The 13,316-nt window shown below is 39.9% G+C and overlaps 1 protein-coding gene across 3 annotated transcripts in view; it reads left to right on the top strand.

Annotated features, from left to right (window-relative positions):
- Positions 1-10,768, top strand: part of LOC105470375 (queuine tRNA-ribosyltransferase accessory subunit 2) — a 32,545-nt gene extending 21,777 nt beyond the window's left edge. For all 3 annotated transcript variants that reach the window (XM_024789287.2, XM_011722279.2, XM_071092401.1), the window contains 3 exons: positions 2,595-2,746; positions 5,429-5,546; positions 8,359-10,768. In XM_024789287.2, the coding sequence (XP_024645055.1) occupies positions 2,595-2,746; positions 5,429-5,546; positions 8,359-8,590 (502 nt within the window). In that variant the 3' untranslated portion in view covers positions 8,591-10,768. The remainder of the gene's footprint in view (positions 1-2,594; positions 2,747-5,428; positions 5,547-8,358) is intronic.
- The last annotated feature ends 2,548 nt before the right edge of the window (positions 10,769-13,316 follow it).

Raw genomic sequence — 13,316 nt, 5'->3', positions numbered from 1 at the left:
AAAGTCATTTGGAACTCTGATTTAAACTGAGGAAAGTTGAGGACAGATATGGGATGATTAGTGGGATGAAGATGAGTTCCACCAACAAGAACTTAAGACGCTCTTAGATTTGAGGCTGGTAGTGAGTGGTGTCAATTTTTGAAATTAAGGGGACTGACAACCCTAGTAGGATTGGTTCTTACATTTCCATAAATTGCAGAATTCACCTTGTGCTGGTAAGAAAAGATGATCTGCAAGATTTGAAGCTACAAATTCTGAGTTTCTGAATGCAGCTGATGTCGTATTAGGCTACCCACATTTTTTTTAATGGTTTGTTATCTCAATGTGAATATTCATGCTTTTTTCCTGCATGTATATTAAGTAGTTTGGTTGTGGTGTGCTGCTCTACACTCCTTTAGTTGGATAGTATATAATATATGTAATTTTACTACTTTTTTTTTTGAGACGGAGTTTTGCTCTTGTTGCCCAGGCTGGAGTGCAATGGCATGATCTTGGCTCACCGCAACCTCTGCCTCCTGGGTTCAAGTGATTCTTCTGCCTCAGCCTCCCAAGTAGCTGGGATTACAGGCATACACCACCACACCTGGCTAATTTTGTATTTTTAGTAGAGACAGGGTTTCTCCTTGTTATCACGCTGGTCTCGAATTCCCGACCTCAGGTGATCCGCCTGCCTTGACCTCCCAAAGTGCTGGGATTACAGGCGTGATTTTACTACCTTTTTAAAGATCCAGGTACAGCTTAGAGGAAAGCACATGAATCATACATACAGCTCAATTAATTTTCACATGTCTACACTTGTGTAAACACTACCCAGAACGAGGTATTTCCATCACCTCAGCCAACCTTTGACCCCCAATTTTACCTAGTTCTTTTGTGTTCATTGCTCCCTCTCCTGTACTTGTTTCACTCTGGTGCACATAACACTTCAGCACTAGTATTTCTAGACATTTTCTGGACTTCTTCCTGTTAAGTGCTCGCAGATGTCTGTTACTGAATTTGAAAGCTGGATTGTTTTTCTTTCTATCAGTGTGTAGAAATGCCAGCTTCAGTTGGATAGGAGTTCTAAAATATTACATTACTTGAAGGAAACTGTAGTCAAGAAAACCAGCATATATTTAAGAGTTCTGCTTATTTAATATTACATGAGGCTTTTCTTTGCATTTCTGTGCCAGTTCATAGAAAGGGGCTATAGGTAGAAAAACAAACATAAAAAAGAGCAGCAGCCAGCCAGTCAGCCGTGATTTAGTGCATCTCCACATCTGTTTTCATGGAGTGGCAAAACCTAGCTGAGTGCCATTAATAGTCTTAGAATGCCTTACCTATTACAGGTTGAGTATCCTTTATCCAAAATGCTAGGGACCAGAAGTGCTTGAGATTTTGGATTTTTTCAGATCTTGGAATATTTGCAGGGTACATACTGGTTGGGCACCCCTAATTTGAAAGTCCAAAATCCAAAACTCTCTGGTGAGCATTTCCTTTCAGTGTCATGTTGGCGCTCAAAAAGTTTCAGATTTGGGAGCATTTTGGATTTCAGATTTTCGGATTAAGGATGCTAAACCTGTACCTTGGAAAACACCATCTCATTCCACAGTGCAGACTTTTTATTAATGGAGAAAATATAAAGAAAGCCAACTAGATTCTTAGATCCTATGGCCAGAGGTGAAATCCTGACAGCGAGAGTTGCTTTATAAATTAACTTGTGAGGGATATAGTAGAGTAAAATGTCTTTATTGTACCAATTATGAAAAATTATAGGCAAAATACAGTTAAAACAAGCACAATATTTCAGCAAGAAATAAAGCACACAGCTTTGCACTCCTAAAAATTCTATATAGTGAACAGGCTATAAAGTTTAGTTTATGACTAGGGAGGTTGTTCAGAAAGGATGATAGTTGAAGGGAAACTAACCTAACCTTCTTTGAACTTCTCTCTGAGATCAGAAACTATACTATGGGCCGGGTGCAGTGGCTCACACCTGTAATCCCAGCACTTTGGGAGGCCAAGGTGGGCGGATCACCTGAGGTCAGGAGTTCGAGACCAGCCTGGCCAACATGGTGAAACCCCATCTCTACTAAAAATACAAAAATTGGCTAGGTATGGTGGCAGGTGCCTGTAATCCCAGCTACTAGGGAGGCTGAGGCAGGAGAATTGCTCCTGGGAGGCGGAGGTTTCAGTGAGCTGAGATTGTGCCATTGCATTCAGCCTGGGCAACAAGAGTGAGAATCCCTCTCAAAAGAAAAAAGAAACTATACTATGTGCTTTCTCAAATATCTCATTAATTCTCGGAACGATTCTGTGGGGGTATATATTATTTGCTCTTGTTTTTAAGATTAGAAAACTAAAACTCAGAGAAGTTAAGTAATCTTTCCAAAGTGACACAGCAAATACATAAATGACAGAGCTAGTATTCAAGCCCCAGTTTTTCTGGCTCCAAAGCCAAACTACATGTTTCTGTCTACTGCCTGCCGCTCTAACCGTGATTGGTGTTTTTCATTATTATTATTATTTTTTTGGTGCCTTGTCCATTAAAAGGACTTTCTGATTTCCTTCCTTGCATCGTCCTCATGTCACTGTTCTTAATGTTACTTTTACAGGCTCATATCTGGTATTGGTCGGCCAGATGAGGTGCTCAAGTGTATTGAAAGAGGAGTGGACTTATTTGAGAGTTTTTTCCCTTATCAAGTAACAGAGCGGGGAGGTGCCCTGACTTTCAGTTTTGATTACCAGCTGAATCCCGAAGAGATACGTAAGTCTTTTGAAGTTTATCTCTTATCCTTAAGTTTCTTCCATTTCCTATTAATTTTTGGCTTGAGTCACAAGACAGAAATATGTATATATAAAGCCAGTCTTTTAAAAAACTACATCTTTGTTTCTTATCTGTGTGCCCTGGCATGTTGGCACACAAATCCAGGTACTTAATACTATACATGTTGCTCATCAATATTAGGATGTGATTTTATAGTGAACAGAACCAAGAAAAACAAAACCTCCTCTGTTAACAACCTGAAAAAAGAACATTCAGAGTGAATTGTGATGAAAATCATAAGAAAACCTTTGAACTGCTTGGTTAAAGTTAACTTATTTTCTCACAAAAGAGTTTTTGTCTTTTCTTTGCAAATCTTATGCTATTAAAATACAGGGAGACTCATGATCCTCTGATCCTAGTGTTACTTCTTGCATTTTGGTGGTTTTTCTTTTATTTATTTATTTATTTTTAATACGCCAGGCTTTGAAAGCTGTTTTCCTCTGCTAATGTTGCTTTGAAGGACTGCCATTTTCTTTTATTCTTTAGTTTTCCAGAAGTTAAGAAAGTCAGTTTCAGATTCTAACACTTAACTGGAGGTACAAAAGGAGCTGGGATATCGACTTTGGGCTAGAGTTGCTTGAAGTGGGTTTTAAGGAGAGTGTCTCCGTGCGGTCTTCCCTCTGACCTTGAGAAATGGCCTTTCCTTTCCTTTTCCTGCCGTCTTTGGAACTTTTCCTTAACCACGTCAACCTTAAATTTTACATAGGACCCAAAACTTCCTTAAAAGTTCATTTTTATTCCTCACGGGTAACTAAATTTCATTCAGATGTTATACTTTTATGAAGCAGCTTAACCATTAATCTAAATAGAATTATTCTGGAAACAAAATAAATCAAGTTGATCAAATTCTTAAATATATAGGAGATCAATTTTACTGTCCTTTTAGACAGACCAGAACATAATGTATGTGGCTAGGTATACCATTAACACTATAAATTTTCACATCTGCATTTACAAACTGAATTATTTCCACCAGAATAGAGGTAACTGTTAGTCATTCAGTACCAGGAATATGCAAAGCTCTAAAAAGAACCTGATTTGACTTCTCTGTAATGAACAAGGTCATTTTTGGCCAGAGAAAGCCAAGTTTCTTCATGATTAGGAAAAAGAAAATAGTTTGAATGTTTAAACAAAGTATTATTAACTGTGTGTGTGTGGTAAATTAAAGTACTTTGCCACTTACATACTGAGAATTCCAAAGAAATTACTTGACACCAGTTCTCCCAAATGACAAGAATCTTCCAAAATGTCAGAGCTTAAGAAAATTTTTTTCAGAAATAGGGTCTCACTCTGTTGCCCAGGCTGGAGTGCAGTGGTGTGATTATGGCTCGCTACAGCCTCGAACTCCTGAAAAAAGAACATTCAGAATGAATTGTGATGGAAATTATAAGAAAACCTTTGAACTGCTTGGTAAAGTTTAATTTGTTTAACTTTAATGGGCACAAGCCATCCTCCCACCTCAGCCTCCCGAGTACTAGGAGGTGCATGCCACCTTGTAGGCTGGGACTACAGGTGCATGCCACCATGCTTGGCCAATTTTTAAATTTTTTGCAGAGACAGGGTCTTGCTGTGTTGCCCAGGCTGGTTGTGCACTCCTGACCTCAGGCGACCCTCCCGCCTGAGCCTCCCAAGGTGCTGGGATTACAGGCATGAGACACTGCAGCCAGCTGAAGGCTTCATTATGGTTTCCCACATCAGCATGCAAATTTATGAGAACAAAATTATGACAGCTCTGTGCCCAGTGCTCAGGTTGCTTCTCTTATTCCTTTGACCTTGATAAAATTACCCTCCTAAGACCACCTGTCCTTCTCCGGGGACCAACACTGAGATTTGTTATCATTTGTTCCCAAAATACTCCTTAACTACTTGTCCCTGTTTCAGGCAGTTGGCTTTTTGTAGAGTAGCTGGTGTTTCTTTTGCAGTGCAAGGAATGTTTCTTCTTAAAGCAGGAAGTTGAAGGGAACAATTCAGGTTGCCATTTAATTCTGGATAGTCTGGGTTCCCCAGAGGGCCAGAGTCTCCACATAGAATACATACATTAAAACCATGTTCTACTTCAATCTATTTGGAATATAGGTAATTCGAAGCCCAGTTTATTTGCATGTACATTGTGATAAGGGATAGTGATAACCCCACCACACACACACACACACACACACACACACAACCAACTGTTAACTTTTGTTGGTTTATTTATTTATTATTAAATAGAGATGGGGTCTTGCTATGTTGCCCAGGCTGGTCATGTACTCCTGACCTCACGCAATCCTCCTGCCTTAGCCTCCCAAAGTTTTGGGATTACAGGCATGAGCCATCACGCCTGGCCACCAACCATTTTTTAAATTATTTCTTGATGGTAAGATTGTATGTTATATATTTGTAACTATAATTTGCTTAAATATTATTGAATCTCTAAATCGTTTTGGTATTGTAGATAAGAGGACAGTGACCGTCTTGGAGCATATTGCTGTTTTTCATTTCTTGTGTGATTTCCTTAGGATAAATTCTCAGGAGTGAAATTACAGAGTCAAAGATCATGTAATAATAACTAAAATAAAGTGCTTCCAGTGGCCACTTCTTATCTGATCATCATTCAAGGCTTTTTATTGGTTTGTCCTTCAGTATTACAACAAAATGGAACACAAGAAGAAATAAAATGTGTGGATCAAATAAAGAAAATGGAAATAACTGGTTGCAACCAAGAAATAACATCATTTGAAATTAATCTGAAGGAAAAAATGTAAGAAATTTTTAAAGGTTTAGATTTTACTTTCTGATTTCTGAATTTTAGTCTGTTTTAAAAGTTTATGGGACTATTCTCAATTTATGATTTCATAAAATATTAATAGTTGGGTATTATTTAGACCTTCTCAAATTCAGTTTCAAAAAAACTCTTTATTTTCTGCAGATGAATTTGTAGACTTTGTCTTGTCAGAAGACTAGAGCCAGGTAATGATTGCTTTAGAAAAGCTGACAGAAAGATTAGACCAAATCCATTGTTTGCTGTCTTTTATTCCTTTAGAGCATAATAAGGATTTCAAGATAAAACACAACAAACTTTTAAATTGTAGGGTGCCTAACATCTTTGTTAGATACAGGCTATAAATCTTACATAAAATATTTATCTCTATAAAGAACAAATTAAGATACAGATTGAATTGAATATCCCTTCTTCAAAATGCTTGGAACCAGAAGTGTTTCAGATTTCTTTGATTTATTGTTGTTGTTGTTGTTTTATTTTAGAACATTTGCATTATACTTACCTGGCTGAGCATCCGTCATCTGAAATCTGAAATACTCCAATGAGCAGTTCCTTTGAGCATCATGTTAGTGCTCAAAAAGTTCTGAATTTTGGAGCATTTCCCTTTTTAGATTTTCAGATTAGGGATACTGAACCTGTGTCTTGTAATTTTTGTATTTGGTCAAAAGTGGTAATCATCAGTGAACCAGTGAGTGATTTTTCTTTGAGTCTGACGCACTCACTTTAGTACTAGGGTGAGTTTTTTGTCTTATGTAAAGGGAAATCCTATGGCTTGTGACTTATTTATATCTATCTAGTGATAGTACAGACTTGAGAGTTCATGAAAGAATGTGAAAATCCTTGTTCTTACTCATATTCTGTTGGGACTCCTTTAATTGTAGGTCAGAAATGGTAATGTCTACCACATTTGACTTCTTAAAAAATAACCAAGGAGATAGATTTGCTTTTGTCTTTCTTTTCTTTTATCCTTTTTTTTTTTTTTCTGTCATCCACTGACTCTCAAATGATTTATTTATGTTTTTAAATTTTTAGGGTAATATAAATGGTTACTACTAAAATTCCCTTCATGTTATAGATTTAATTGGAAATTATACTATTATTATTGGCACTAGACTTTCAGTTTTTGTGATTTGTAGACAAATTCTAGCACTGCTCTTGACTGTGTGACTTTGGTCTGGTCAATTCACTTTTTTTTTTTTTTTTTTTGCAACAGTCTCGCGCTGTCACCTAGGCCAGAGTGCAGTGGCATGATCTTGGCTCACTGCAACCTCCGCCTCCTGGGTTCAGGCGATTCTCCTGCCTCAGCCTTCCAAGTAGCTGGTATTACAGGCATGCACCACCATGCCTGGCTAATTTTTGTATTTTCAGTAGAGACAGGGTTTCACCATGTTGGCCAGGCTGGGCTTGAACTCCTGACCTCAATCCACTTATTTTTAATAGTTGATTAAAGGTAACACCTGACCAGGCATGGTAGCTCACATCTGTAATCCCAGCACTTTTGGGAGGCTGAGGATGGAGGATCACTTGAGCCCAGGAGTTCAAGACCAGCCTGAACAACATAGCAAAACCTTTTCTCTAAAACAGATTATCTGGGCGTGGTGGGAGGCTGAGATGCAAGGTTGCTTGAACCCAGGAGTCCGAGACTGCAGTGTGCTATGATTATACCACTGCACTCCAGCCTGGGTGACAGAGCAAGACCCTGTCTCAAAAAAAAAAAGTTAACATCTATGCAGTGCCTAGGCTTAGTACGTGCCCAGCAGTGTTCAAGTTCTTTCACTGTACTAATTCATTTCATCTTTGTAACAACTGTCTGAGATAGGCACTGTTATTACCTTTGGTTCATGGATGAGAAATAAGTCACAGAGAGTTGTTAAGTGACTGTGACTTGCCCAAGTGAGTTGTGAAGCCAGGAATCAAATTCATGCAGGGTAGCTCCAGGCCCTCCCTCTCAACCCCCATAGTAATCTTCTTCTGTAGAATGACAATAAAAATGGTTATCTCTAAGAATGAATGTGAAGGTTAAATGAGACAATATATGTGAAAGCGTTTGGTAAACTGCAAAAAGCTGTGTAAGTAGAAGTCTACCATGTCTTTTGATAATAATTCTGGTGGTAAGTGGGAAAGAAGTGTCACTCACTTCTCTCCTAAGTGTCAAACACTTACATGTGTTTCCTAACATTATGTGCCTTTACAATGTGATTAGTAGTAGTCAACATGAGTGAGCGACCACATGAATTTATTCTGATGCTCCTTCGTAACCCCAGACTCGGAGTTTGCATCAGTCAGAGAAAACCTCCAGGGTCTCCCTGACTCATTGTGTTCTTTGTTAACTTTTTTTTTCTTTTTTGGGACGGAGTCTCGATCTGTTGTCCAGGCTGGAGTGCAGTGGTGTGATCTCAGCTCACCACCTCTGCCTTCCGGGTTCAAGTGATTCTCCTGCCTCAGCCTCCCGAGTAGCTGGGACTACAGACACGCACCACCATGCCTGGCTAATTTTTGTATTTTTAGTAGAGATGGGGTTTCGCCATATTGGCCAGGCTGGTCTTGAACTCCTGACCTCGTGATCCGCCTGTCCCGGCCTCCCGAAATGCTGGGATTACAGGAGTGAGCCACTGCATCCAGCTCTTTGTTCACTTTTAACCTTATTGCCATTTTAAGCAGGTGCACAGCACTGAACATTTGCTAGTGATGTTATTAACCACTGGTAACTTTACCAGCAGAATAGATAGCTGAGGTTGTGGATTTCTTGTGTTCCGTACTTTCTGGAATGTCACTGTGACTTCTGTCTTAGGTACCGGGAGGACTTTAACCCGCTGGTGAGAGGATGTTCCTGTTACTGCTGTAAGAATCACACTCGGGCATACATCCACCATCTGCTGGTGACCAATGAGCTGCTGGCCGGAGTCCTGCTTATGATGCACAACTTTGAACACTACTTTGGGTTTTTCCATTCCATCCGGGAGGCACTAAAAAATGACAAACTGGCACAGCTGAAAGAGCTCATCCACAGGCAAGCATCTTGAGATCTTGCAAATACAAGTCTCACTCTTCACACTGAGCCTGTATCAGTGTTGTAAGATGGGAAGACATGAAGAAGAAATAATCTGAGCCTTAGTTATTTATATTTTAATATAAGGTCTGCTAAAGTAAAGAATATTTGTACCAAACTGCCCACATGAGGGTGAAGAGATTTCTTCTAAAGACTTAAATGACCTGGATTGAACAGAGAGAATTGAACTGTGACCTTTTAAACTTCTAGACTAATTCTTTTAGTTGATAGAGATTCATTTAGTCAAAGACAAAAGCTTTAGCTGTGAGGGCACCACCTTGAAGTGGGAGTGACAAGATTCTGAGGGACCAGTGAATGGGATGGAGGCTTGAAGGGAAATGGTATGAGACGCATGGCCTCTGGACATATGCCTGTTGATTTGAGAAGAAATCTGGCTTGTTTGAGGGTTTCCTTTAGTTCACCTTCATACTCTCAGGAGACTCTTTTGGATACTTTTGTCTTCTACCCTGCCCTGGCAGTGCAGCCAATCAGAAATGACTCTTGTGACTTAACCGGGCTCGGATATCCCTGGAATGTGGGGCGGGCTTGAACATTGCTCCTGTGATCATCTGTCCCAGGTCACACTCCTCCATTTGACCACATGGCCTATTTGTAGCTTCTTTTTAGAGCCAATGTAATTGCCTGTTAGGAGCCAAAAGTTTGCCCAGCTGCTTTCATCTGGTTGTGCAGATCCATTGTGATCTGCCTTCCAGGCTCATTAATAGTCTAACTACGTAATAACTGAAGCCCTATCTCTTGTGAAGATTCATTCTCAATGTGTTCACTTAGACAGAGCCCCGCCTGGCCTAACGATTAGAAGATAGTCTCCATCCTCTTCAGATATGACTCCTGGGCAATTCACTTAACTTCTCCATGGCTGTTTCCTGCTGAATAAATAGGGACAGGCATAATGGATAGGAATGAATGAACTTTTAAGATACTGTCTAGCTCTAAAATTTGAAGAACAAAAAGTTCTAGATTAGAGTCATAACCTTAATAGCCCTAATTGTCATCCTGGGAGACAGGCAACAGTAGGGATATCTGAGAGCCTAAAGAGAGGTTTGGCCTGTGGGTTTTTAAACGGTTATTGAATTGGTATCAGGAGATCCTGAGGCTGGTAGGGGAAGGTGATTCTTTCTAAGTTATCTCTATGTTTTTCAAGTTTTCTTTAAGGAATACACATACACCCACATGCACACACCATAGTTTTTATACAAACAGCAATAACAAAACCAAAAAGATGCCCCTTTTTTTTTGGAGGGGTAAGAAATACATTTGTTTTATACTTCTATGCTATATTTTGCTGTTCAAAATTTAGTGGGCATTACTTAATATTGTTTCTAATTATTTTGTGGCTGCTGTATGTTTTATTTGTTGGGAGCCCATTATATTAGGCCGTTCTTGGATTGCTATAAAGAAGTACCTGAGACTGGGTAATTTGTAAAGAAAAGAGGTTTAATTGGTTCACAGCTCTGCAGGCTTTATAGGAAGCATGGTACTGGCATCTGCTTGGTTTCTGGGGAGGCCTCAGGAAGCTTACAATCATGGCAGAATGTGAAGGGGGAGCAGGCACATCACATGACAAAAGCAGGAACAAGACTCAGAGCAAGAAGTCACTTATCAGCAAGGGGATGGCCCAAGCCATTCATGAGGGATCCACCTTTGTGCTCCAAACACCTCCCACCAGGCCCCACCTCCAGCATTGGGGATTACATTTCAACCTGAGATTTGGGCTGGGACAAATAGTCAAATTATATTACCCATCTATATGGTTTTCTTTTTCGTAATATGGGAATGTCTATGAATAAATTCATGGGCATCCTCATAACTCTTCCATGAATGGCAAGGGGTACTTACGGAAAACAGTTTTCCAAGGATCTGATTGTTTTGAAACGTGTTAGATTGGACTTGTTCAAATGTTCATATTTTTGTTCAATGCTAAATGCATCGTTAGGGGAGTAGTGGTAAATATTCCGGAATCCATATGAAATTCATGAGTTTATTTATGTCCAAAACACTGAAAACTGTGTCCAATATTGTTCAGTTTCCTGGGTCTTTTTCTTATTAGCACGTTTAAGAAAAATATTCCTTTCCTTTATTGTAGCAAATCTGTTAAAGGCAATAGCAAATAAAACATTTTTAATTTAAAAAATGTACTGTGTTTGGCTTTCTGTAAATGTAGTAGGTCTGTTAAACAAAATATTAAATTTCTGTAATACCAGAAATGTTCTAGAGATTTCTCATTGGAAGAAAAAAATGTTTATCTGTGTTCATTGTTTTGAGAACATCTATGATAAATGTAAAATCCAAAAAGGAGCTATTCAATTATATACATTATGAATATTCCCTTATCTATCTGTATTAGTCTGTTCTTGTGTTTCTATAAAGAAATACCAGAGGCTGGGTAATTTATAAGGGAAAGAGGTTTATTTGGCTCATAGTTCTACAGGCTGTACAGGAAGCATGGCGCCAGCATCTGCTCCTGGTGAGGGCTTCAGGAAACTTACAATTGGGGTAGAAGGCAAAGGGGAAGCTGGTGTGTCACGTGGTGGGAGAATGGGGAGATCCCAGACTCAAACAACCAGATCTCATGTGAACTGAGGGAGATTGCAGTCATCACCAAGGAGATGGTGTTAAGCCATTCATGAGGGATGTACCCAGATACCTCCCACCCGGCCCCACCTTCAACACTGGGGATTACATTTCACCATGAGATTTGGAGGGGACAAACATCCAAGCCATATCACTTCCCTCTTTAAGTTATATAATTACGAGCCTTAAGGCCGTGCTAGCACATAATAAAAATAATAATCACAATCTATGGAGTATCTTAAATGTGCCAGGCATCTTGGTAAATGCTTTTCATACATAACTATTGACTCTTAGAGCATGGCTGTGAGGTGTTGCTATTGTCCTATGGGCTACATGTGCTAGTGCTAGTTACTCCCTACTGGAAAAGCTGAAGCCAACTATTTAAGAACTGAATTTTAAGAGAGTTGAATAGCCTGCCTGAGTGCCCACCAGATATTTCAGGAAAGTTAAATAGTTTGCCTAAGGGCCTAAAGGCGACTACTCAGCTCCCAGGTAGACTCTAGCTCCACCTGACTTAAACTCAATGGTTATCCACTGTACTAAATAAATTCTTATTTTGACTGACTTCTGGGTTGAGGGGGCTAAGAGAATCAGGGACTGCATAGAGGGGCCTCCTGGCCTTGGGGTATTGGGTGCTTTAGGAGCTTTGCTGCAACTTGGCCTTGGCTTCAGCTTTTCCAGTAGTGAATAGCTAGCACTAGCACATGCCCCATGGTACCATGCTGGTATTTGTAGGTGCTCAACATGGGTTGCCATTCCACATCCTGAAATTTCTACCCCCCTTCCCAGTTTGGGAGTGTAACCACACCCTGAATGGTGTTGAAATGTTTGGGTACTGTGATTAGTTCAAGTGGACTCAGGTAATCAACTGGAATCTGAGGTTTCTTATGTATTTTGGGGGAGGTTTATTTTGTTACTCCTTGGAATAAAGGGAAAATATGCTAAAACAGTTTTAAACCAAATACTTGTGTAATGAAAGCATTTTAATAGAAATTTCAAACAAAGACCATCAAAGGGTCAAGGCTAGAGTGGAAAGCAACTATCTTATCCAGGATGTTTTTTCTGTAGAGGCAGCTTGGAGCTCAGTAAGAAACCACAGAGTTAAATGATTACCCTGTGCCTTCCTGATTAGGAACAGGCTGCTCTCTGCAGTTTGATTAGTCTTGCTTGTAACTATGGGATTACAGCTTATTAAAACTGACAGTGCTGTGTAGGGCAGGGAGCCTGGAGGGTCAAACTTCCATGCTGAGCCAGCCACCAGCAAGGCTCTGCCTCTACCTACAAGTTTGGTATAATTGGCATTCATTTTAATATCCTTTTTAATCTCTTCACTTTCTTTTCAACCTTTGTGTCTCTTACTAATTTTACACCTTTTCTTTCCTTGCTTCTTCACAAGGTCCCCTGATTCGTGAGCACAAAACCCAAATAACAGTGGGCAAAGAATGAAACAAGCCCAGCGTAAGCAATGTGATTTAGTGTAATCGTGCACCCTTATTCCTCCTGAGAATCCTGCTTCATGCCCCTAGTTCAGGTGTCAATACACAGCACTCTGCCGCCTCCCCCCCACCTTTTATTCTCAAAAGTGCTGGCCGAGTTAAATGGTCACCCTAATGTGAGGGGTAGAGATGATCAAACTAGAGAACAGGTGCCCATCTCAATGGGACAGCCGCTGCTCACCTCCAGCTAATTGCTGCTGTGGCTCCAGTGCTGCCAGATAGTTCAGTCTTTCAGGAGAAGCCAAAAATCTGGGTTTTCAGGTGAAATTTCACCAATTTTAAATGCTGGGTCAATTTTTAAACAATATTCTGCTAGCCAAACAAAATGTAGGGGTGCCGAGTTTGCAGCCTCTGGCTTAAAATCTGGAAGAAGGGCTTTGGCATCTTCAGCATTTAAAAATTTCTCAACAACTGATTGTAATATACAGAAAGCATGCCTGTAGTTTCTAGTTCCTGCAGCTGTTTACAGATTCCCACATTAAGAGAGCCCATGTTGTCCCATCTCTTTTGCAGGATCCCCAGATATCTCCCAGAACCATTCTAAATCTGCCAAAAGGGAAGGTATGCAGCAGCTTATTCAACCTATTTTATGCATGAGAGATTTTAGGCCTG

The sequence above is a fragment of the Macaca nemestrina genome, chromosome 2 (assembly GCF_043159975.1).
Source record: "Macaca nemestrina isolate mMacNem1 chromosome 2, mMacNem.hap1, whole genome shotgun sequence".
Taxonomy (NCBI): Eukaryota; Metazoa; Chordata; class Mammalia; order Primates; family Cercopithecidae; genus Macaca; species Macaca nemestrina.
The sequence above is the reverse complement of the archived record's forward strand: the minus strand, read 5'-3'. Positions and strand labels throughout refer to the sequence as shown.